This window comes from Neoarius graeffei, chromosome 13, assembly GCF_027579695.1.
Source record: "Neoarius graeffei isolate fNeoGra1 chromosome 13, fNeoGra1.pri, whole genome shotgun sequence".
In the NCBI taxonomy this organism is placed as follows: Eukaryota; Metazoa; Chordata; class Actinopteri; order Siluriformes; family Ariidae; genus Neoarius; species Neoarius graeffei.
Window position 1 is genome coordinate 11,343,697 of NC_083581.1, and position 26,519 is coordinate 11,370,215.

At 42.4% G+C, this 26,519-nt stretch overlaps 1 protein-coding gene across 1 annotated transcript in view; it reads right to left on the reverse strand.

Annotated features, from left to right (window-relative positions):
- The window catches only part of gpc6b (glypican 6b), a 111,363-nt gene that overhangs the window by 52,327 nt on the left and 32,517 nt on the right, over nt 1–26,519 (reverse strand). The window contains exons 2-3 of the mRNA XM_060936719.1: nt 17,392–17,550; nt 14,217–14,608 (exon numbers count right to left, since the gene is read on the reverse strand). Coding sequence (XP_060792702.1) covers nt 14,217–14,608; nt 17,392–17,550 — 551 coding nt within the window. The remainder of the gene's footprint in view (nt 1–14,216; nt 14,609–17,391; nt 17,551–26,519) is intronic.

Here is a 26,519-nt window from a genome sequence, read left to right on the forward strand (position 1 = left end):
TCCAGGCCTTTTATCCGCTTAATTGTGAATGACATAACGAAGGAATTGCCCACACCTGCCCATGAAATAGCCTTTGAGTCAACTGTCCAATTACTTTTGGTCCCTTTAAAAACAGGGTGGCACATGTTAAGGAACTGAAACTCCTAAACCCTTCATCCAATTTTAATGTGGATACCCTCAAATGAAAGCTGAAAGTCTGGACTTTATGTCCATGTCCATTATATAACTATAACTTGAATATGTTTCAGTAAACAGGTAAAAAAACAAAATTTGTGTCAGTGTCCAAATATATATGGACCTAACTCTATTTCTCCTCAGGATGGGTACGGAACGTGCTAGTTCATATGTGTGAAAAGCGTTTTGTTATTTCTTCACAGGTGCGTACCATACATTGACTTTTCAGAATAGATCTTATTTGCATATCACTATTATCGATGTTGAAACAAAGCATAATCCTGTTTGAACAAAAATAAGAACTTATAGTAATACAAATAGTACCAGGGTCTAGGAATACTGTAATAGTAATATAAATAATTAATGACATTCAGTATTATATACTCGTGTCCCAGTCTAATCTCCATGTTTATAATCATAAAGGTGTTACACTCTCAACGGCTTAGCAACAAACCACTCGATGTGTGGATCATATGCGAGCAGGATGGTGTTATTGTGAGTGGCCACTGCACATGTATGGCAGGTCTGGGAGAAGTCTGCTCACACGTAGCAGCAACACTTTTTGCTGTTGAAACTTGTAAGCTATTTCCTTTCGAGTATGACACAGCTTTAGTGTTTCTAATATTAATTTTCAACTATTTAAATCAAATTTTGAGTAATTATATTTCATGTAATTGGATCATGAAATATAAAGCGAGTGTTCGCTTGGTTCCCAGTCAACACGTTTAACGGCAGCAATCCACTTCTTCCTCCGCTCTTGATCAGCGGGGAACCGGTAAAACGATAAACCCTTTGTGCTTTTTCTGTTAGAGCACCCTACTGCCACACAACAAGCCATTCTGACTGAAAATGTTAATCACTCTCCAAAAATTTCCGTGTGTGAAGTGAGCTGCGGCTTGATACCCAATATGGCGGATAAACAAACTTGACCTCTGACCTATGACGTACGGTAGGTGCACAAGGTCTATAGGTATTAAAAAGCTTTGTTTTAACTCTCATTGGTATGCATGTTGATTTCAAGCTGTGCTCTTTTTTAGAGAATGCAGACCATCCTTTTGCTATTCTGTGTTTCACAGCTACCAGATGATTGTTGGTGTTTGAGAGGCTGTGGCCGAGGTATACAAAATTCTAAATTGCTTTATTCTTTGGTCTTTTATTGTGATGGTAAGTTATGGTTCAGTTTTATCAGTCGTCATACATTCAGTTTTGGAGATGTTAACTGTCAGTCCAACTTCTTTAGAGTATTTGATGAAAGCATCTAGAAATTTCTGTAGTTGGGTTCTGTCCAAGTTAGTTATTGCTAATTCATAAGCATATCCAAAGTTTGAGATCTTGTGGCTGCCAGTGGCATAACTGGTGTTAATCTCTTCTTGTGTGAGATGTGTTAGTGCTGCAATTATGATACAGAAGAGTAGTGGTGCTAGCACATTTAACGCCTTTCAAGATTTTTATCTGTCTGGTTATTCCTATGTCACATTTTATAGTTGTAGTTGAGCCTTCATAGGTTAGCTTGAGTAGCTGAATGTAAGATGCATGGACTGGCATCTTCTCTAAAAGAGACCATAGTACTGAAAGTTTGATGCTGTTGAAAGCTTTTGAGAAATTGATAAAAACTATATGTAGAAGCGAGTTGAATTCAATTGACTTTTCTATCATTTGTTCCAGACAGAGAATTTGTTCAGTTGTGCCTCTTCCTGGTTGATCTGCAGCTTGTGAGTCTGGAAGGCAAGAACAGAGATCTTCTTTGATTCTTTCCATTATTATACTGATGAAAAGTTTATAAATGTGGCTGAGGAGACTGACAGGCCTGTAATTTGAGCATTTACTCCAATCTCCTTTCTTGAAAATGGCTACTATCATGGCTTCTTTGAAGGATTTTGGGATGGTTCCTGTTTTAAAAATGATGCTGAACAGTCATGTTAAAGCTTTTGCAATTATCTCTCCACCAGATTGTAGGTATGCTGCGTGTATTTGATCGATGCCAGAACTTTTTCCTGGTTTTATGTGCCTTATCTTCTTTATAGTTTCTTCCAGTATGATTTGTGGAATTTCTGAGAGACAATTGAGATCTGGATTAGATTGATGGGTGGAATTGTGGTAGAGGTTTTTGTAGAAAGTTGCCATTGTTCAAGAATATCTTCTTTTTTAGTTAATATTTCATCATTGACATTTTTTATGCCCCAGCGTATGGATCTCTTGTTGGTCTTCAGGGATTTCACTGCTGCATAGAATTGTTTGTCTGGCAATAGTCGACTGAGTTCATCACATTGCTTTTCTATTTGGTTCAGTTTATCTTTTCTCATAAGTTTCTCTGTTTCTGTTTTGGCAATTTTATATTGTGTTGATTTGTCCCATATTTTTCCCTAATTGATTTTTTTTTCTATGGCATTAATTGTTGGGGGTATCATCCATATTGGCTTATAATTTAGGCAGTGTGTTTTTGGCCGATGAAAGTTTAGCAGAAGTTAGATTCTGTGTAAAGATCTCTGGATCTCCTTGTTCGTCTGTCATGAGAGGGTCAAAGCAGTTTGATAATTGATCAAGCTGAAAGATTTATTTGGTTACAGGAGATTTCATTTGCTTAAGATCTAACTTGGGGGAGCTCACTCCTACCCTCCGGGTCCACAGGTGGCGGATAGAGGAATGGCCTCCAGATATGGAGGTTAGCAGCAAATATAGGAATAAGCCATCCCAGACCAAATACGGGTTGCTCTTTGGCAAGGCATAGCACCCGGTAGCCACCCTGCCTAGGGATACAGGTGAAACTTTGGGCAACAACAGGGTTGATGTGTAGTGTTGATGGATGAGTTGGAATTACTTTCTGACCAACGGTGGCACTCACAACGACACTGGGTATATGAACCTTCAGTTAGGTCTTCGGCCAGGGTCACCTAGTTCAGTCAGTGAATGACTGTGGAGTGGTAGATGCAGCGAATCACCACATCATAGTTTAATACTTAGCCATTTTAAAGCATTATGGAGTCCTTATACAGCACCTTGGTTAAAGCCTGAAATAGGCTGGTTAACTCCAGCACCAACCTATCTTTCTCTAGGTCAGAAGATGCTACCACATCTAATGACAAGCGTATCCTAAATGCCAAAGGACAGACATGTTCTGATCCTCGGCTGAAGAAAGGCCTCTTAACACCCAACACATTTATTATGTCAACTTTGAACTGCAGAACCCTCGCTCATAAATCCCCACTAACAGAGTTAAACAAGCTCATGTCTGATGCCATGATTTCCGTAGTGTGCATTCAAGAACATCACATCTTGCATAAAGACGACAAGCCTGATATTGTTGCCCATGACTTTGGCACCAGCACACTTTTCACCTAATTGCCACTCAAGAACGCATCTAACTTGACCATTGGTGGTGTTGGTATTGCGGTGTGTTCTTCCCCGATACCCCTAGTTGCATCCGTGAACAAAATCTCAAGACGAATAGTTGTACTACACATCTGCCCAAAAACTATCCTTGTTTCTTGTTGCTCCCCACATAACAACAGGCCTGAGAGTGAGATTGAAGAGTTATACTTGACCCTGAACTCCATTGTGCAGTCCACACCCCTCCACGCCATGTTGCTCATCAGCGGCAATAAACGCCAGGATAGAGGGCAAATTCTCTTACCACCAAGTAATAAACTGAAATGGACAGTTTTTAATTGACTTTGACCATCAACACAACTTTATAGTGGGCAACACTTCATTTCAAAAACCAAAGAAAAGATTGTGGACATGGAGATCTCCGAAAGGTGAATTGGCCCAGATTGACTTTTGCCTCTACAGAAAGAGGTGGAGAAACAGCATCAAAGACTGCCAAGCATTCAACTCCTCCAACTCCATTGGCACTGATCACAGAATTGTCTCCACCAAAATATGACTCAGTGTCCATGCCCCCAAAATCATCTCACGCACAAAATTGTACTGGCATGCAATAGGATCTCACAAACACAATCGACACCACCATCTCCCAAGCGTTTGCTGAGCTTCCAGAACAACAGAGAACCTACTCTAAATTTGTGAAAATCTGCAATCAAGTTGGCACTGAGAAGCTTCCTCCAAAACCACCCTGATATCCCGATCCTGTTGATAAGTGCCCAAGTGTCAATTGCAAGATGAGCAATTCTCCATTCATCCACCAAGAATGTCCAAGCTACACAGACTCAGCTCAAAAAGACATACAACAAATGTTAGGATGATCAAATCAATAAGACTCTTCATGCCTTCGAATCAAGCTCAGATATGGAACATCTGGAAGCTTGGAAGCTAGTGCGTGAGCTATCAGGCAAGAAAACAGGGGTTATATTCATTCAGGGCAAAGACAGACTCAACACCTGGAAAAATCACTTCACCAAGCTCCTCTCCACTGATGTTCCTCAGCCCAGCTCAGCTGGACCCTCAATCACCCCAATGTTTAGCACCAACCTTGACATTAGTTGCAACGCCTTCTCCCAAGCCAAAGTAGACACAGCTCTCAAACAGATGAAATCAGGAAAATCCCCTAGGCTGGATGGTTTATCGGTGATACTGTAGAAACTTCCCAAAGTTAGGGAAAGTCTTACCACCATCTGCAACCAAACGCTAACTGGAGGCAGACCTACTGAGTGGGGACTTTCAGGTATAGTCCCAGTTCCAAAGAAGGGAAATCTCACTCTTCCTGACAACTACAGGGGTATCTCCCTCACACAAGTAGCTGCAAAGGTATACAACCACCTTTTGCTCAATAGACTATGCCCTATTATTGATCAGCTCTTGCACCCCAATCAGAATGACTTCCATCCTTCTTGCTCAACATGTGCCCAAATTCTGGCTCTCCGCCAAATTGTTGAAGCGGTTCAGAATCATAAAAAAGAAGCGGTGCTCATCTTCATCAACTTCAAAAAGGCCTTCAATTCAATCAACCGCAACAAAATGTTTGAAATCTTGTCAGCTTACGGTGTGCCTTTCCAGATAGTCAATGCAATCATGATAATGTATGTCAACACCAAGGCCACTGTCCTAACCACAAAAGGAGAAAGAGACAGCTTCAACATTGACACTGGAGTCCTACAGGGTGATTCCTTCATGCCATTTCTTTTCATCGTTGCACTGGATTATGCACTGTGTAAGGCCATCAATACCAATGATGGCCTCTCTCTGAGAAGAAGACAGAGCTCCAGCTGTGGTTCTCTCAGACCTGGACTTTGCTGACAACATGTCTTCTTGAAGATACAATCAATGCTGCCCAAGACTTCCTACACCGAGTATGTCAGGAATGGCGAGCTGAGGTGAAGTGAGGACCCAAGAGCAGACTCAAAACAGGCAGTGTACAGAAAAGAACTTCTTTAATGAAGTTGAGAGCAGAGGTACAATAGGGCTCAGGCAAAAATGGTCAAAGAACAAAAAAAAAAAAAAAAAAAAAGTGGTCAAAGAACAGGCCAAGAGGTCAAAACAGAAGAGAAGGCAGGCACGGTCAGGGACAAAAACAGGACAGAAAAATCTTCACAAGAGCTGAAGAAAACAGAGACAAGGGAAACCCAGGCAGAGGAAGCACAAACACAATCCAGAAGAACAGGCACGTAAAACAGAGGCAAAACTGGACAGAAAACTAGAAAAAAAACATGGAACAATACAGGCAGGGAGAATCGAGAAGTCACAATACCAAAGGGCTGTAGTGAGGCGAGGAAAGTCTGCAAGAGACAGTCTGGCAACTGGAGTAGCTCCAAACAGCTCTTAAGAAGGCCCTGGCTGATGGGAGAGGAGTGGTAGTAGGTGTGGGAGTGCCATTTCAGGGAAAATGGCCTACAGCAGGGCAGGACTGAATTCCTGTCCTGGATCCAGCCTGGAGCCAGCATGGAAGTCCCACAAACTCAGGCATGGATGGACTGGACTGTGACAGTACCCCCTCTTCAATGGGCGCCTCCAGGTGCCTTAGGAAGTGCCTCAAGGTGTTGTTGGTGGAAGTCTGTGATGAGGGTGGGATCCATGATGAACCTGGCAGGAACCCAGTTCCTCTCCTCAGGACCATACCCGTCCCAATCAACCAGGTACTGGAGTCCTCTGCCTCGGTGTCGTACCTTCAGCAACCTCCTGACCGTGAAGACCTCACCACCATCTATGAACCTGGGAGGAGGAAGGGGCTTGGAGGGTGGGGATAGGGAATTGGAGGCAAGGGGTTTGACTTGGGAGACATGGAAAGTTGGGTGAATACGGTGCATAGTTACGGACAGAGACAGTCTTACAGAGCAGGGATTAATTACCTTGGAGATGGAGAAGGGCCCAATGAACCTGGGAGCCAATTTGTGGGAGACCGTCTTGAGGGGGAGGTGGCGAGTGGAGAGTATTACCCACTGCCCCACCCAATAGATGGGAGCTGCTGAGCAGTGTTTGTCGGCTTGCTCTTTAAACATCTTGACAGAACTTAGGAGCTTTTTCCTGGTCAATGCCCACGTTCTCCTGCAGCGGTGCACAAACATCTGGGCAGAGGGCACAGCGACTTCTTCTTCTTGGATGGGGAAGAGTGGTGGCTGGTAACCCAGAGAGCACTGGAAGGGGGAAAGACCTGTAGCAGAGGTGGGTAAGGAGTTGAGCGTACTCTATCCAAGGAAGGGTCTTGCTCCAGGAGGCGGCATCCTTGGACACCATGCACCTGAGGGCCACTTCCAGCTCCTGGTTGGCCCGTTCCGTCTGTCCATTGGTCTGAGGGTGGAAACCTGAAGACAGACTGTGAGAAGCACCAATGAGTTTACAGAAAGCTTTCCAGAATTGGGCAGAGAACTGGGGTCCGCGGTCTGATACAATGTCTGAGGGGAGTCCGTGTAGATGAAAAACATGGAGTATCAGCAATTCGGCTGTCTCTTTGGTGGTGGGAAGCTTGGGCAGAGGGATAAAATTAACAGCTTTAGAAAAACGGTCAACAACAGTGAGGATACAAGTATTGCCACCTGAATTAGGGAGTCCTGTGACGAAATCCAGGGCTGTGTGAGACCAGGGCCAGTGGGGAACAGGAAAGGGTCTCAGCAGGCCAGCAGGGGGTCTGTTGCCAGTCTTGTTCCTGGTGCAGATGTCGCAAGCTGCCACAAACCTCTGGACATCCTCCTTGATGGATGGCCACCAAAAACGTTGTCGTACGAGTGCCAGAGTCTGGGCTGCTCCTGGGTGGCATGCCATTCTGGAACCATGACCCCACTGCAGCACCTGTGCCCGCACAGAAACAGGAACAAAAAGATGGTTAGGAAGTGCATTACTAGGCCCTGGGTCCTGTTCATGGGCCTTCTGGACCAGGGTTTCCACCTCTAACAGAGCGGCCCCCACCAGGCACTGTGGAGGAAGGATGGTCTTGGGCGAGGTCGATTCCTCCTGGAGGGGAGAGAACATTCTGGACAAGGCATCGGGCTTACCATTCTTAGAGCCTGGGCAGAAGGAAAGTGTGGACTTGAAGCAAGAAAAGAAGAGAGACCATTGGGCCTGGCAAGAATTGAGGCACTTGGCAGTCCTGAGGTATTCGAAGTTCTTGTGATCTGTCCATATGATGAAGGGAAGGTTTGACCCCTCCAACCAATGTCTCCATTCTTCCAAGGCCAGTTTCACAGCCAACAGTTCCCTATTGCCAACATCGTAGTTTCTCTCAGAGGGGGAAAGCCGATGAGAGAAGAAGGAGCAAGGATGAAGCTTGTTGTCACTAGCCGATCTTTGGGACAATATGGCTCCGACCCCTGACTCCGAAGCATCGACCTCAACCACGAACTACCAGGACGGATCTGGAATGCTGAGTATGGGTGCTGATGTGAACCTTTGTTTGAGCTCAGAGAATGCCTTCTCGGCCCCTTCCCCCCAGCTGAAAGGGACCTTGGTGGAAGTTAGAGCCATGAGGGGCCCAGCTACCGTACTAAAGTTCCTGATGAATCACCTGTAGAAATTCACAAACCCAAGAAACTGCTGGAGTTCTCGCCGAGAGGATGGGGTGGGCCAGTCAGCAACTGCCTTGAGTTTCAGGGGGTCCATCTGAATCTGTGCAGGAGAAATAATGAAACCCAGAAAGGAGACAGAGCTTCTGTGGAACTCACATTTTTTGGCCTTAACAAAGAGTTTATTTTCCAGGATTCGTTGAAGGACCTGCCTGACGTGGATGCGGTGTTCATCAAGGGAGCAGGGAAAAAATCAATATATCGTCCAGATAAACAAAAACAAAAAGGTTAAGGTAGTCCCTCAGGACATCATTAACGAGGGCCTGGAAAACCGTGGGAGCGTTAGTCAGGCTGAACGGGACCACGAGATATTCGTAGTGGTCCGTGGAGGTGTTGAACACCATCTTCCATTCGTCCCCTTCCCTGATCCTCACGAGGTGGTAAGCATTGCGCAGGTCTAGCTTTGTGAAAATCTGGGCTCCCTGGAGTAACTCAAACACCATAGTCATGAGAGGTAGGGGGTAACAGTTCTTGATGGTGATGTCATTTAGCCCCCAGTAATCAATGCAAGGGTGCAAGGATTTGTCCTTCTTCTCCACAAAAAAAGAATCCTGCCCCTGCAGGAGAAGAGGAGGGACGAATAATTCCAGCTGCTAAGGACTCAGTGATGTATTTATCCATGGCTTGCCTTTCAGAAGGAGAGAGAGAGTAAAGTCGCCCCTTAGGTGGTGCAGTGCCAGGGAGAAGGTCAATTCCACAGTAATAGGGCTTATGGGGAGGAAGGGAAACAGCTTGAAACTTGCTGAACACAGGTTTTAAGTCATTATACTCGGGAGGCACGTTAGAGAGGTCAGGATATTCACCAATGGTGGGCTGGAGCAGCTCAGCGTGAGGGAGGGCAGATCTCAGGCATGACGATAAACAGAATTGACTCCATCCTAAAATGGTGTTGTTAGTCCAGTTGACATGGGGGTTATGTAGAGTTAGCCAGGGCAGACCAAGAACTATGGGCACATGGGGATTGCTCATGATGAAAAACTGGATGGATTCAGAGTGGTTGCCCGAAATTCTTAAGGTGACCAGGGCTGTTTTATGGGTGATAGTGGTCAGACCAGTACCGTTAAGGGTCAGGACAGTGAGGGATGGGTTCAGAGCCAGTAGTGGAGTCCCCAGGTGCTTGGCGGTGGTCAAGCAGATCAGGTTTCTGTCAGCCCCTGAATCAATGAGTGCCTGGAGGTCATGGGGCTGATTGCCATGGATGATGACCACTGGGAGTAGTGGTCGATCGGTAGGGGGCTGATTCTGGACATTGCCCAGCAAGGCCCCTAAACTCACTGGTGGGCTCTTCCTTTTAAAGGGCAAGATTGGCAGAAATGCCCCAGCTGTCCGCAATAAAAACATGCCCTCATATCCCAACAGCACGGTCGTTCCTCAGGTGAGATGTGGACTCTGTCTACGTGCATTGGCTCAGTGGAAGGGATGGGAGGCTGAGGGGGAGCAAGACTAATCCGAGTTCTTTCTTTCACCTGCTGTCTGATCCAGGAGTCAATACGACTGGTAAGGTCCATGAGACCGGGGAGATCAGGTGGCAGTTCTTGTGAGACCAGTTCATCCTTGATGGAGTCTGACAGCCCGTTCAAAAAATGCGTCAAACAAGGCATTCTCGTTCCAGCCACAAGATGCTGCCAAAGTGCAAAACTCAATCGCATAATCAAACGTGGACCAGGCACCCTGCTGCAGTCCCATGATTTCTCTTGCTGCCTCTCTGCCAGACCGAGAGCAATCAAAGATTCGCCTCATCTCCTCTGTGAAACTCTTGAAGCTGGCACAGCATGGTGCATTGGCGTCCCACTCAGCTGTTCCCCACTCCCTAACTGTGTAGGAGCAGCCATTACTTGAAGCTGTTGTAGCTGAGTGGCAAGAAGATCGAAAGTGTCAGAGGTGGTGACAAGGTTTTGGTTCACCTGTTGGATGTCCTGTTGGTGGGTCCCAAAGAGAGCTCCCTGGTCTTGCACTGCTGCTCTTAGCTGGGTGAAATCTGCTGGGTCCATGTTGGCCAGACTGCGCTGTCAGGAATGGCGAGCTGAGGTGAAGTGAGGACCCAAAAGCAGACTCAAAACAGGCAGTGTACACAAAAGAACTTCTTTAATGAAGTTGAGGGTAGAGGTACAATAGGGCTCAGGGAAAACTCAGTGGTCAAAGAACAAGCCAAGAGGTCAAAACACAGAAGAGCAGGCAGGCACAGTCAGGGACAAAAACAGGACAGAAAAATCTTCACAAGAGACAGTCTGGTAACTGGAGTAGCTCCAAACAGCTCTTAAGAAGGCCCTGGCTGATGGGAGAGGAGTGGTAGCAGGTGTGGGAGTGCCGCTTCAAGGCAAATGGCCTACAGCAGGGCAGGACTGAATTCCTGTCCTGGATCCGGCCTGGAACCAGCATGGAAGTCCCACAAACTCAGGCATGGATGGACTGGACTGTGACAGAGTAGAGTCTACCACCCAGGAAATTGGTCTCTACCACAATTCCTCAAAGACCAAGGTCATTCACATCAACCCTCCTGCTGATTCCCAGGATCTACTAGCTAGCGATGGTTCTGCCATCGAACTAGTCAGCAATTTTAAATATCTAGGCAGCTACAGCAACACTGCCTATGATGTTAAATACCACATTGGTCAAGCTTGGGGTGCCTCTCATGCCTCATGCCCTAACAAAAGTATAGAAGGCCACTATCCAAAAAGCCACGAAGCTCAAAGTCTTCAAGTCATGTGAAGAGTCTATCTTGCTCTATGGGTCAGAATCGTGGACATTAACCAAAACCCTGAGTAAAAAGCTTGACAGAAACTACACTCACCTCCTTTGTGCTGCCTTGAATGTTTCTTGGAAGAGCCACACCACCAACAAACAACTCTGTGGTGGCCTACCACAGATCTCATTGGTCATTCGTAACTGCCGTCTGGCCTTTGCTGGCCATGTGATGCACCATGATGAGATGGCCACCAAGGTCCTTCTATGGCAACCAGATAGCAAATAAAGATGTGGTCAACCATCGCTGACCCTTAAGAAACTGATTGAGGGAAACCTTGGCCTGCAAAATGAAGATCTCCTGTCTGCCATTTTTGACCGAATTATTTGGAAAGACTTCACAGTGTCACCAACAGGTCTTGGATGACATGGTATGGGGGGATGTGGAAGATCTAACTTAATTGTTTCGTTTTGAGATTTATACCAGCCCTGGCGACTTGTCCAGGGTGTACCCCGCCTCTTGCCCGTAGTCAGCTGGGATAGGCTCCAGCTTGCCTGTGACCCTGTAGAACAGGATCAGTGGCTGCAGATAATGGATGGACGGATGGATGGATGGATGGATGGAGTTTATACCAGCTAAATTCAGTCTTCAGAATCACACAAACAAGGTGATGGTCAGATATGTCTGGTGTATTTAGAACGTCAGCATCGATGAAACCTTTACAATTTCTCCATCTTGATATAATGAAGTCAATCTGACTTTTGTTTTTAGTTACATTTGGATTGGGGTGGCTCCAGGTATATTTCCTTCTTTTCTTGAAGGTGGTGTTTACATTAAATAGTTTGTCTGCTGAGCAAAAGTCAACTAGCATATCACCCCTACTGTCTCTGTCTTTCAGAGTGTTCTGTCCAACAATGTCTGGGGAGGTCAGATTGAGCATTCCAACTCGAGTGTTAAGATCACCATTGATGAATACATAGTCTCTTTGTGGTATTAGTTTCAGAATGTCATCAATTTGTTGGTATATTTTTTCTACTTCTTCATCTTGATGTTGAGTTGTTGGCATATAAATTTGGATGATGGTGATACAATTGATTTTGCTTTGAAGAGTGAGTGTTGCTAATCTATCTGAGATTGGGTTGAATTACTTTACTGTATCAATAATAGATTTGTTTACAAGGAATCCTACTCTGCTGGAATGATTGGAACCATTTCCTGAGGTGTACCGGTAAAAGCGATGTCCAGATTTGTAAGTGAAAATTTCAGTTTCTTTTATCTTAGTTTCTGATAGTCTAACCACATCCCACTTCACTGATGAGAGTTCTTGACCCATGATGTCTCTGTTGTCTTCATTTATGTTGTTTATTGTTCTGGTATTATATGAGCAGATTGAAATAGTTTTCTTCATAATGCATTTTCCCCTGGTCACTTTTACAGCATCTGTCCAGGGCTGCTGTCACATGAGTCCAGGACTGCTCACATGCCCTCCTGGTTGCATGTCAATGGTTCAGAGGTGGCCCCATCTGATAGCTCATATCATTGCTAATTGACATATCATAGAATGTTTTTTTTTTAAATTCAGCAATATGTCCCACGAGTTGTTGATGCTGCTCTATGTTTGACCATAGAGTTTTCTTTCTCCTATCCTTTGGTACTCCCATTCCTGTGCCACAAGGCAGTGGGTGGCCTTTCCAGGTGCTGTCAGCCAGGCGAGCTGAGCCTGGGGATTTGGAATTGGAGTTACCTTTTCCTAGCTTTTGCCTGAAGAGGCACAACCTGCAAGGCAATAGGTGGATTTATATTCAGAGTTCCCTTCTCCTATCCCAGTGTTTTGGCAGGGTTAATACCATGGAAGTATCCCAGGCTTGCTGGAGAAGCATATCTGCCAGGAGGGATGTTCCCCTTGCCGAAGAGGCCCTTTCTGGGGTAAGGTGCTTTATTTCTGCAAGCCTGTGAAGCACTTTTACATCATACTCCAGGACTGAACATTACATATTAGAACCACAGCATTAATATAAACCTGTGATTTGCAGCTGCACTACTGTCAGATCTGCTGTTATGGAAAATTAATCAAGACCTTCTGACCAGTCACAATCCAGAGCTCAGCAGCAAAGTAAATTCCAGTGTGGATGAGGTTGAGATTAAAAACTTGTCTTCTTGTTGGAAACTGGTTTACAGAAATGCAGATCACAAGCTTCAAGATCCTAAAGCTTATGTTTGCAGTGTAGAGAGTTTATCTGATAGTATCTTGAAGTAAATATGCAGTTATAACTATTCTGCTGAAGAAACACACAGCTAAGTCCAATATTAAAATTCCATGGTGGCCCAAACTGATTTATGCTGGTTAGTACTGGTACGGTATGTTGTATCTTTATATGGTCAAACAGCATGGCCATATACCGAATGACTAGAAGAATCTGGCTGATTATTTCCTTGCATCATTCTGGAGTTTTTTCAACATTGAAACATTTGATCATTTTAAATATATTGAACTTCCCACATAATATCATAAATATGACAAAATCTCACACCAAAGCATAAATGATTTGTGCTTGTTTTCTGTCTCATTCCTTGTCCTGTCATTGTTTTGTTACCAAACTGTGTCCATGTCTCGTTGCAAGGTCTGTTTTGTCCATGTCTGGTTGCAAAGTATTACCATATTGTCTGGCATGAACTCATAATTATCTTGTTTTATGAGTTTCCTTGTCCCATATTCTTCTGGTTTTTGGTTCTTGAAAAAAATCTTAAGACTAGGGATTGGTATTAGGCAAAATTGGTTTTCCTTTTCTTTTAAAGACATTTGAAAAATATTTTTATTCTAATGATTCATTGCAGGTGGCACGGTGGTGTAGTGGTTAACACCGTCGCCTCACAGCAAGAAGGTCCGGGTTTGAGCCCCGTGGCCGGCGAGGGCCTTTCTGTGCGGAGTTTGCATGGTGTCCGCGTGGGTGTGCTCCGGTTTCCTCTAAAGACATGCAGGTTACGTTAACTGGTGACTCTAAATTGACCATAGGTGTGAATGGTTGTCTATGTGTCAGCCCTGTGATGACTTGTCCAGGGTGTACCCTGCCTTTTGCCTGTAGTCAGCTGGGATAGGCTCCAGCTTGCCTGCGACCCTGTAGAACAGGATAAAGCGGCTAGAGATAATGAGATGAGATGATTCGTTGCAGCCAACTTTTACAAGTCTACTCAATGAGAATATGAAAAAGAAAATCAAGAGTTGCTTTACTACTAGACAAATTTGGTTTTACTAACTAAGACATCACTGGTGTCGACAACAGTTTTACAGAGCTGTAAACATTTCTTTCCAAACAAAGCTAGCTACCCAATATTAGCTTGAATAAATAAATGTTAGCTAAGCAAACAAGCAAAAATACTCCTCTGGTCATCAAAGAGGAAAATTGGCTAACCTTGGATGCACTGGTAGCCACTTCCTGTCCAAATCCAAGTCCCTGGACAAAAGTTCGAGCGATGGCAAATGCCCGCGACACTTGAGCTTTGACCTTTTTGGGCACATCACCGAAGGGTTTGAGGTCATCCATGTGCTTATTCACACACTCCATGTAATCGTCATTGATGTCGTACTGTGAGTTAAGGAGCTGGAACATGCGCTCCATCAGACGGGTCCAGAAATCATTAATCATTTCCTCCAGGTTCACGTTTCCACCAGTATAATAATGTTTCAGTTCAGAAAACAGTCGCTGGAAAACATCAGCGTTTTGCGTGTACAGATCACCGTAAGTACGGACAAACATCTCATTGAGAGAGCGCTCAGTTTTCTCCAGGAGCTCCAGGAAGAAATCTATCCAGAGAAAAAGAAATTACAACTCATCCTGTTGGAATATATATGACTAGAATTAACAGCAAATTTACATAATTTGAGGAAAACACACAAAATTTAAGATGATGAATGGAGTTTTTTTTGTCTGGGTGGTGTAATGTCAATAAAATTTTAGCCAGAGTGTAATATGCAAGTTTTTAGAAACATGTCATAGTAGTGTTCTCATTCTTAAAATTTTGGTCCAACATTTCAGACATCATCACTACTGCTAGTTTTATATGCCGATATTTAAATGTGTGCACATTATTAAACTTTCTCTGCCGCAAAATTGTTAGTTTGTCTTAAATAAAATAATAAAATAATATTTAACTTCAGACAATATCTACAGTATCTGCTCTAGAAAAAAATGTCTATCTATAAAAAACTACTTTGTCAATGTATATAATACTTAATAAATAATGCATCCAATATTCATTAATTCAATCTATCTAATGCATATATCACAGTTATATGAATAAACCAGTCAATTAGAATGTATATAATCTCCACATGACCCTTTCAGCTTTCCATAGTCACCACCCACCTCACCTGCATTTCATCATCAAATAGAGGCCACAGTGATTGACAGCGATGTTGACCAATTAATATGGCTTGTTAAGCTCACAGCTAATGTACAGTGTCTTGCAAAAGTATTCATCCCCCTTGGTGTTTGTCCTGTTTTTTCACATTACAAGCTGGAATTAAGATGGATTTTTTTTTTTTTGGGGGGGGGGGGGGGGGGGTTTAGCACCATTTGATTGACACAAAATGCCTCCCACTTTAAAGGTACAATTTTTTTTTTTTAATTGTGATACAAACAATAATTAAGATGAAAAAACAGAAATCTGGAGTGTGCATAGGTATTCACCCCCTTTCGTATGAAACCCCTAAATAAGAGCTGGTCCAAACAATTAAATTCATAAGTTACATAATTAGTTGATTAAGATCAACTTGTGTGCAATCAAAGTGTTACATGATCTGTCACATGATGTCTGTATAAATCTGTTCTGGAAGGACAGAACAGGTTCTGGAAGAATAGAACAGGCAACACTACTATGCAAGCAACATGAAAACCAAGGAGCACTCCAAACAGGTCAGAGACAAAATTGTGGAGAAGTATAGATCAGGGTTGGGTTATAAAAAAAAAAAAATAACAACCCAAAATTTGAATATCCCACGGAGCACCATTAAATCCATTATAGCAAAATGGAAAGCATATGGCACTACTACAAACCTGACAAAAGAAGGCCGCCAACCAAAACTCACAGACCGGGAAAGGAGGGCATTAATCAGAGATGCAACAAAGACACCAAAGATAACATTGAAGGAGATGCAGAGATCCACAGCGGAGATGGGAGTATCTGTCCACAGGACCACTTTAAGCCATACACCCCACAGAACAGAACTTTATGGAAGAGTGGCCAGGAAACAGATTTGGAATTTGTCTAACAGCATGTGGCAGACTCCTCAAATACATGGAAGAAGATTCTCTGGTCAGATGAGAGTAAAATTGAACTTTTTGGCCATCATGGGAAATGCCATCTGTGGTGCAAACCCAACACTTCCCATCACCCTGAGAACACCATTCCTACAGTGAAGTATGGTGGTGGCAGCATCATGTTGTGGGGATATTTTTCATCTGCAGGGACAGGAAAGCTGGTCAGGATTGAAGGAAAGATGGATGGCACTAAATACAGGGCAATTCTGGAGGAAAACCTTTTTGAGTTGGCCAAAGGTTTGAGACTGGGATGAAGGTTCACATTCCAGCAGGACAATGACCCTAAACATACTGCTAAAGCTACACTGGAGTGGCTTAAAAGGAAACATTTAAATGTCTTGGAATGGCCTAATCAAAGCCCAGACCTCAATCCAATTGAGAATCTGTGGCAAAACTTGAAGATTGCTGTACACCAATGCAACCCATCTAACTTGAAGGAGTTGGAGCAGTTTGCCCTGAAGAATGGGCAAAACTCCCCATGGCTAGATGTGCTAAGCTAATAGAGACATACCCCAAGAGACTTGCAGCTGTAATTGCAGCAAAAGGTGGCTCTACAAAGTATTGACCTTGGGGGGTGAATACCTATGCACACTCCAGAGTTCTGTTTTTTTTTTTCCTCTTAATTATTGTTTGTGTCACAATAAAAAGGCAATTTGCACCTTTAACGTGGTAGGCATGTTGCGTAAATCAAATGGTGCTAACCCCCCCAAAAAATACATTTTATTTCCAGCTTGTAATGTGACAAAGCAGAACAAACACCAAGGGGGATGAATACTTTTGCAAGACACTGTAGCTAGTTAGTGTTCTTTGTGGTTGGGACTGAAATTGGGTGGCAGCAGAATAGAATTTTGCAGTTGTTTTGAATTTACAGGTGACCATCCAGTTTGCTACAAATGCTATTCACTAGCTACTTATTTGTACTAGCTACTTATTTGTGCTAGCATACAACCAGCCTTAATGTAGTACCTTTTTGTTCATTACATTACAGTCATCATGACCAATACTATACATCAGCTATAGGGTTTTGGTTTTTTTTTGTTTTGTTTTGTTTTTCATAGAGGTGGGCAACGAAGATTTAAAATTTATATACTATTTGAAACTTGTTACTAGCAATGTTGGCTTACAAACGCCTGCATGGGCTAACTGCTCCAAAAGCTTAGCTGATAAAACAATTAAAGCAAGAACTCCAAGATCCTCACAAACGGAACGTTTGTTTGTTTGTTTGTTTGTTTGTTTAGATTGAGCCAAACAAAGAGAGAAGTCGTACCATCAAACCTTTTATATCTGGACTCAAACGTGTTCCTCAAGTCTTCAGTTGCCTCTTCTATGAACTTCTCAAACTCGTGCTTACTCCTCCCAATGAAATTCTGCTCCATTTCTGTGCTACAGCACGTCCAGTTCTGTTCACACACCTGCAGGTGGTCACCTGGAAATTACAAAAAATGTCACACAGATGATAAAATCTCTTTCTGTAAACTGAAAAAAACCTTTAATTATGCAAAATGAATATAGAAAATGACAGCACATGCAGAGTGATATTCCGAGACTGTATATGGAAATGGCAGTGTTTTCTGGCACCTTCATAATTAATACATTATAATGACTCCTCTGGAGAGAATAACAGCACCAAATCTCTTCCTGTAATGCGTAAAAAGGTAGAAGATACTTGTAGACAAATTTTGGTCCACTCCTCCATTTTAAACTCTTAAACTTTCTCTCAAATTTAATTCTCTTTAATTCAGACCACAAGATTTTGCTCGGGTTTAAATCAAGAGACGGATTGAGATGGTCATTTCATGGTTTTTTCACCATTTTTTGTGTTGATCTGGAACAATAGCTTTATTGAAAGCTCTGTGCATGAATGGATTTTAACCTCCTGGCAGAAGCAACCAGGTTTTGGACTGCAATACTGCAGTCCTGGGACTTCACAAGAACCCCAAAGTAGCATTATGATTCATCCAGATGTTTTACAGTGAGCTTGGAGGATTTTTTTTTCCTGTATGCTCTCATGCTGAGTGTAAAAATGTGAATCACACCATGACACATCATTCCAATTTTTCAAAGAAAAGTACAGTAATATTAATTATTTATTATCTACAAATGGACTAGATGAAATTGAGGCTGTGCTATTTGTTTTTGGAAACAAAATTATTGCATTGAAGGTTGCAGTTCACCATTAAATTGCTCTGGTGCATACTGGGAAATATCACTGGTGTACCAGAAATACTTGTGTTGTTTACATACTGCAGTATCATCAGAATTCAAACTCACAATCTCCCAATGATGGGGCAAACAGATTTTTGTTGCACTATTCAAGTTATAATTTGTATGAAACAGATATTATACAAACAAGTAGTTTGGCTTGAGGATGAGATGTGCACGATTGTTATTTGAGTGTTAAATATGGCTGATGTTTGTGTGATAAATCAGACAAGCACATTACCTATTTTAAAAAATCCTGAAGGTATTCTTCATACCTGATCTAATGAACTAGCAGGAGGATGAGGATAGAGATTCCAAAGCACTTCTATAGATTGCTCTGGATAAATGGATAAACATAAATAAGACAAATGATTATTTTTTACAAGATTAGATTCAATGAGAACGCTTAATGATATGATCTACTACATAACTATTAACACTACTTCTAGACATTCAAAGTACCTTGTGTTCTCCTAAGATTATTTCAGATTCTCAGATCGCACTGGAGTCTTCAGCACAGCACTATAGTAATTTTTTACCCACAAGTTGTGTTAAAAAAAAATCAACCCATCATGTTGGGCAAAATCCTAACACAACCTCAGTGGAGTAAAATAATCCATGCTGGGGACTCAGCACTGGGTTTCCAAATGTACTCCAATTGGGTTATTTTTAGCCCAGTTATATGATAATCTTTTTTGTGGCTAGGTAGATATATAGCTATATGTGCTTGCAATAAATATTACACGGTACTATATACTGCATACTAACCAACATCAGCACAATGATCTCATCTAAATTATGTACACTTAGCCAAAGATGAACACCAATCCTCCAATAATCAGCAATGTGGTTTGGTGTTTGATGGTAACGGATGTCCACATGCTAAATTTAGTTGTTCTCAAGACAGTAATTTCTAAGGATATCAAACTGACTCATGTTCAGTAACTGCTTTATCCTGGTCAGAGTCGCAGTGGATCTGGAGCCTATCCCAGGAACATTGGGCATGAGGCAGGAATACACCCTAGATTAGATGCCAGCCCATCATAGGGCACTATGCACACACACTTTCACACCTAGTAGAATGTTCTCCATAGGGTGAACATGCACAGAATCTCCATCCCAGAGAATGGACCCTGGGACCCTGAAGTGGAGAGGTGGTAACACTGTACCACCATGCTGTCCAGCATCATGGACAGTATCATGTTGTTTAAACAGAATGATGCTAGATGGTGGGTGAATTGGTTTTTAGAGAACCATCTTAAATATATTATTTGAAATTTCCTAAAACATCTCATCTTTATTTCACGAGCATTATGTTTCTTGCTTGGTAATAATTTGGGAAATAAAGTGTATAATTTGTTATGGTAAAACCTTGAATACATTAAGTAATTCAATATATACCTTCACTGAAGGTCAAGGAGATTGTAAATTGTGAAGAGTTTTATTTTTGTCCACTCCCTTGGTTAGATGATGATATGTTTCAGTCAAAATTACATTTTTTTGCATGGCTGTTTAAAAAAAAAAAACACTCATGCATGTTCATTCAGCAAATTTCTCTGAAACCATTTTGAGCCATCATGGCCACTTTAAGGCAACCATAGCCACAATTTTTAAACCTCCAGGGAATCAAAATTCATGTTCACTTACTAATTAGATCAGTATTGGTTATGTGGGCACACAACATGTATAAACAAAGTAAACTGTCTCCGATTTTCTCTCATATCATATCATTGTCCCCTTGCTGAAACCAAACCGAACCTAAGTATTTAAAGTGTTTAAAGAGCAGAACAATAAAATATAGACAGTGATGAGAAGGGCATGGCAGAGAAGGGGGTTTTGGGTAAGGTAAGTTTTGGAGTTCCTAGCACAGGTGCTGCTTACAGACATATAGTTATGTGACCTATGTGCAAATTGAAACAGTCAATGTGTGTTAAAATGAGATATATGCAGCACGCATGGAATTTTTTGTGTGATGAGCATGCGTACGTCATGAAAACCCATCCATCACTGTGATTTATGCCAAGATCACTTATCAATGAATCAGTGCTTTGCTTATCAGTAACTCAATCATAATTATAACAGATGTCCTCCAAGAACATTACTCAACAGAGATAAGTTGGAAAATTTTATTCCATCTAATAGTACATCTGTCAGCTATTTTCCAAAGTCCAGTATTGTTTGCCTGCCTCAGACTTTTTACTAAGACAATGTACACTCATTCAACGTACCATCATTGGCAATATCAACTACGGGCCATGGATTAGGATCACCACTGATTGGTGATTCTAAGGTGTGCTAAGACCCTTAATTGTGAATGAGTGTGCTAGTTTGTGGTGCCCTGTGGTGGACTGGCATCCCATTCCACTGCAATGCTGATCAAGATAAAATGGTTACTGAAAACAAATTAACTATTCCAGTGATGACCCATCAAGTGACACTAGCCAGCTAAAATGATACCATATTCTCCTGAGCTAATGCTAGCTGAAATACTCCAATGGTTTGTTTCAAAGCTGGCTAGTTTAATAGCAAACAAACCCAAGCCTCTTATCTTAGCAATCTGCCACTGAGTATGTCATACTGTGTGATCTGTGTGTAAACAACATGGGTAACCAGGGAATCTACTGTATTTCAGCCATGTCTGATGTCAGGGCAGGCCAAGTCTGTGGGGGGGACAGCCATACTGTCTGCAAGACAGAAGAAGAAAAATACTTGGTGGAAGGTTTGGCAGGGTTTATCCAAAATGCCTGTAGTTATTCAGCTGTGGCTTTCATGCACAAGTGTCCTTGATAGAGGGGACATATTCAAGTGACTGTTTTGAGTATTCATGCTATTTTACTATTCGCGAATACCTGACAGCGATGCAGTTGCTCAGGGTAATCTCTATAGACCCTTTTTGGAATGGGAGGAAGAAGATACTAGAAGAGGAGATTTGCTCTTCTCAGTCCAGGTATGGAGGGTCCAGGGTGATGCCACAGATCTGCAGGGTTAATTAATCACCACAAATTTGTTTTCAGATAACAATCATCTCTTCTGTTTTGTTTTGACCTAGACTACAGGTTCCATACCCTGGTCCTGGAGAACCCATTGTTCTGCACATTTTAGTGGTTTCCCTGCTCTAACACACCTGATTTAACTAATCAGCTAATTAACATTAAGCAGAAGTGCATGTGTTGCGAGCAGAAAGCAAAGACCATGGGTTGGGGGGTTTGGTCTAGACCAGGGGTTGGCAATCTTTACGAACTAAAGAGCCATTTTTGGCCAGAAGGAAAAAAAAATCTGTCTGGAACTTTAAAAAAATTAAATTAAGCCCTAACAACCTTTTTCTCACCAGTTTAATGGGATTTCTGTTTCTGAATGTCACTGCAGATCTTCTTAAGTTCAGGGCTATAAGATGTAACTTTGACCTTCACATAAGACTGCAAGCTCTCATCTGTGACACATGAGTGATATTTGGATTTTATGTAGTTCATGCTTAAGAAAACCTGCTCGCACAAGTAGTATGTTGATCCAAAGATTTTTTTTTTCGTTTCTGTTTCCGGTTGAGAGTACGTCGTGCGCGTTCTGGCTGCCGCTTCTCACCAGAGCTTTTTTATTTTATTTTATTTCTTTTTCTATTTTCATTTTATTTTTTTTCTGTGTGTTTGTGTAGTTTGATGTTTGTTTGAAGGTTTTGTCCGCTGGTTGTGGTGTAGCTCCGGACCTAGTTTTGGGCGTCGGTTCCCTCCAGGCCTTGGTTCGCTGCGGGTGATGCCTGTGCTCCCAGCTATGGACTGCAGTGAGCTCATTGCTCATTTTGCATCATGGTTGTCCAGCGCTCTGTGCTTTAATGCTTGGCATGATGTTCTGAGCGATGTTGCTCGGTGGTGTCGCGGCGGCTGTGCAGGCGGTTTGGACATACCAGCGCTCTGCATGGCGGTGCTTCTGTGCTCGCTTTGTGGATCCATGGCGTGGTGTTCGAGCGATGTTGCTGACGGCGTCACGGCGGCGGTGCTGGAGATGTGGGACTCATTTTCATGCGCCTTTTGGTGGGACTGTGGCTGCTACACCACGGGAATTACATCTTGACCCCTACTTGGTGGACTTTTTTTGTTTTATTATTTTATTATTATTATTTATTTATTTATTTATCTTTTCTTGTCTATAATTGTAAAGCGTCCTTGGGTTTCTTGAAAGGCACTATATAAATTTAACTTATTATTATTATTTTATTATTATTAAGATGGACAGGACTCCAAATGCATAGTTCTTTACATCACTGGTTCCCAACATTTTTTCCTTGAAACCCCCCCTTGCTTGTGTCTGAGACAAGCCTGCCCCCCAGCCCCCCCCCCCCCCCCGCCCCCGCACACACACCAAAAGAATAAAGTGATTAATTGCAAACTTTTATTTGCAGAAATAAACAGCAGTTGTAGTTTTTGTTCCTATTCTCTTTGTTTTACAATGTATATGGAGAAATGTTTTTCTTTCCTCCCTTTCATCAGGTGTATATCTCTCTCTCTCTCTCTCTCTCTCTCTCTCTCACACACACACACACATACACACAAAAAACTGCAAGGACATTAAAATATTTGTCTCTTTTCAAGAGAGCTTAACATTTAAATTTCAAACATGAGCTAAACTTTTTTCCTCTAACAACCAGAGTAGACCTACCTCATTACAAAAGAAAGATAGTGATTCATTGTCAGATATATCAGCATCCATACAGTTTTCTTTCCTTCTGTTTGTCACCAGATATATAAAATAGAAACAGAAATAACAACTGCAAGGACATTTAACTATGTCTCTTTTTGTGAGACCTAAATCCCTTAATCTTCTCACGGAGCAGGTTCATGAGCTGGGTGAACTCTGTGAGTAAAGACATGCATGAATGGGATGAATTACCCAGGTACAGATGACTTGCAACCACGTGATAAAAATGTGCTACATCATGAGCCTCCGCCATGATGGTGGATATATAAAAACAACTACAGTAGAATGGCAGCCATTGAAAGTGTGTCTGTAAACAATGCTGAATTTTCTCAGTATTACCATGATTTCAACAATCGAGCAAAGATAGATATGTGTGGTTTTGACCCAAATTATTTAAAAAGTCAGACTTTTCTGATGGTAAGACACTTCTACCGGCCATCAAGTACAAATACAGGTCATTTCATCCAAAGCCTTTTTCATATGGATTATCAATTATTTTATACAACCCCGATTCCAAAAAAGTTGGGACAAAAGTACAAATTGTAAATAAAAACGGAATGCAATAATTTACAAATCTCAAAAACTGATATTGTATTCACAATAGAACATAGACAACATATCAAATGTTGAAAGTGAGACATTTTGAAATTTCATGCCAAATATTGGCTCATTTGAAATTTCATGACAGCAACACATCTCAAAAAAGTTGGGACAGGGGCAATAAGAGGCTGGAAAAGTTAAAGGTACAAAAAAGGAACAGCTGGAAGACCAAATTGCAACTCATTAGGTCAATTGGCAATAGGTCATTAACATGACTGGGTATAAAAAGAGCATCTTGGAGTGGCAGCAGCTCTCAAAAGTAAAGATGGGAAGAGGATCACCAATCCCCCTAATTCTGCACCGACAAATAGTGGAGCAATATCAGAAAGGAGTTCGACAGTGTAAAATTGCAAAGAGTTTGAACATATCATCATCTACAGTGCATAATATCATCAAAAGATTCAGAGAATCTGGAAGAATCTCTGTGCGTAAGGGTCAAGGCTGGAAAACCATACTGGGTACCCATGATCTTTGGGCCCTTAGACGGCACTACATCACATACAGGCATGCTTCTGTATTGGAAATCACAAAATGGGCTCAGGGGTATTTCCAGAGAACATTATCTGAGAACACAATTCATCATGCCATCCATTGTTGCCAGCTAAAACTCTATAGTTCAAAGAAGAAGCTGTATCTAAACATGATCCAGAAGCGCAGACATCTTCTCTGGGCCAAGGCTCATTTAAAATGGACTGTGGCAAAGTGGAAAACTGTTCTGTGGTCAGACGAATCAAAATTTGAAGTTCTTTATGGAAATCAGGGACGCCGTGTCATTCGGACTAAAGAGGAGAAGGACGACCCAAGTTGTTATCAGCGCTCAGTTCAGAAGCCTGCATCTCTGATGGTATGGGGTTGCATTAGTGCATGTGGCATGGGCAGCTTACACATCTGGAAAGACACCATCAATGCTGAAAGGTATATCCAGGGTCTAGAGCAACATATGCTCCCATCCAGATGACGTCTCTTTCAGGGAAGACCTTGCATTTTCCAGCATGACAATGCCAAACCACATACTGCATCAATTACAGCATCATGGCTGCGTAGAAGAAGGGTTTGGGTACTGAACTGGCCAGCTTGCAGTCCAGATCTTTCACCCATAGAAAACATTTGGCGCATCATAAAACGGAAGATATGACAAAAAAGACCTAAGACAGTTGAGCAACTAGAATCCTACATTAGACAAGAATGGGTTAACATTCCTATCCCTAAACTTGAGCAACTTGTCTCCTCAGTCCCCAGACGTTTACAGACTGTTGTAAAGAGAAAAGGGGATGTCTCACAGTGGTAAACATGGCCTTGTCCCAACTTTGAGATGTGTTGTTGTCATGAAATTTAAAATCACCTAATTTTTCTCTTTAAATGATACATTTTCTCAGTTTAAACATTTGATATGTCATCTATGTTCTATTCTGAATAAAATATGGAATTTTGAAACTTCCACATCATTGCATTCCGTTTTTATTTACAATTTGTACTTTGTCCCAACTTTTTTGGAATTGGGGTTGTATTTCAGGTATTTGTTTGTCTGAAAAAAGGAGGAATTCTCAATGGAATTTGACAGAAGCAAAACACATTTTTGTAAAGCAAATGAGTGCCATAGTATGGATCATGTTAAATCTTTAGGTGCCGAGCAGCGCTCTCACGGGGCTTTCATGCACGAATCCCGGGCCGAGGCACAGTCCTACCAACCCGAGACCATGCTCTTTCAAAGGGGTAGGCTTAGAGGGAGGTGCCTGTAAAATTTGGCTTCGCTGTGAGCTCGTCATGCTCTGCCCCGGACATCCACTCTGGAGATTACAGATCTTTCACGCCAGCGCCGATCTGGATCTGGGACAGGAATTCCTTCTCCCCTGTACTCTCTTCCTGATTTTCACTGCTGCTTATTTAAAGGCCATTCTCAGACTCTGTTTTTGCCAGAACGTCTCGTTTGCTTCTCTAGATGTTTCTGTGCCTCTCTTGCTCCTCATGGTTTTTTTCTCTAGCGATTTTCTCTTGTCTATGGTTTTTGCACTAGCGTTTTTCTGGTTCTTGGTTTTTTGCACTAAGGGTTATTTCTGGTTCATGTTTTTTGCACTAAGAGTTATTTCTGGTTCATGGTGTTAGGACTGGGACTGTTTTGGCCTCTAGAGGCCACTGTTATTTCCATCTTGTCATGTTTGTTTTGGCCTCTAGAGGCCGCCACTGTGTTTTTGTGTTTGTCTTCATTGCCTGTTTCCTGCCCCGCCCTGTTCCTTAATTACTGTGTGTATAAATACCCCTCTGTTTGTTCCCTTGTCACGGAGTCTTTTTCCTATGCTATGCCTGTTACTGCTAGTACCCTCTGTTCCATGTTCCTTGCCTGTGTCTTTGTGGTTTTTGTACTTTGCTTTCTTTTTGGACCTTTTTGAATTTTGTATGTACCATTTTTGAGATCTTCTGAGCGTTTGCATTTTTGCCTTTTCTTTTCTTATTTTTGGACTTTGCACTTTGGGATATTTTTTATTTTCCCTTTATCTTCTGAGCTTTTGGATTACTTTTGTTTTTTGCCGTGGATTGTATATATTGTAAATAAACCTTTTGATACTTTTCTACTTCCGCCTCACGCCTCTGCATTTGAGTCATCCCCCTGGTGGCCTAGTGGGGGTTTGCTGGATTATCACACCTGCAAACCAGGTTCGAATCCCAGCAAAACCCTAACAGAAAGATTCCGTTATGACTGACTCAGCAGAGGCTTCTTTATCTCTCTACCCGGCCAACCTTCAGGAAATGATGGCTGCGTTAACATGCCTCGGATCCACCATGGACACTCATGGATGGACTCTCGCAAGCCAACGTGAGACCCTTGCTCGCCACGAGGTACTGCTTCAGCAGATTGGGAAAACCCTGGCACAGCTGACTCCTCTGCCCACATCTCATGCTCCACCA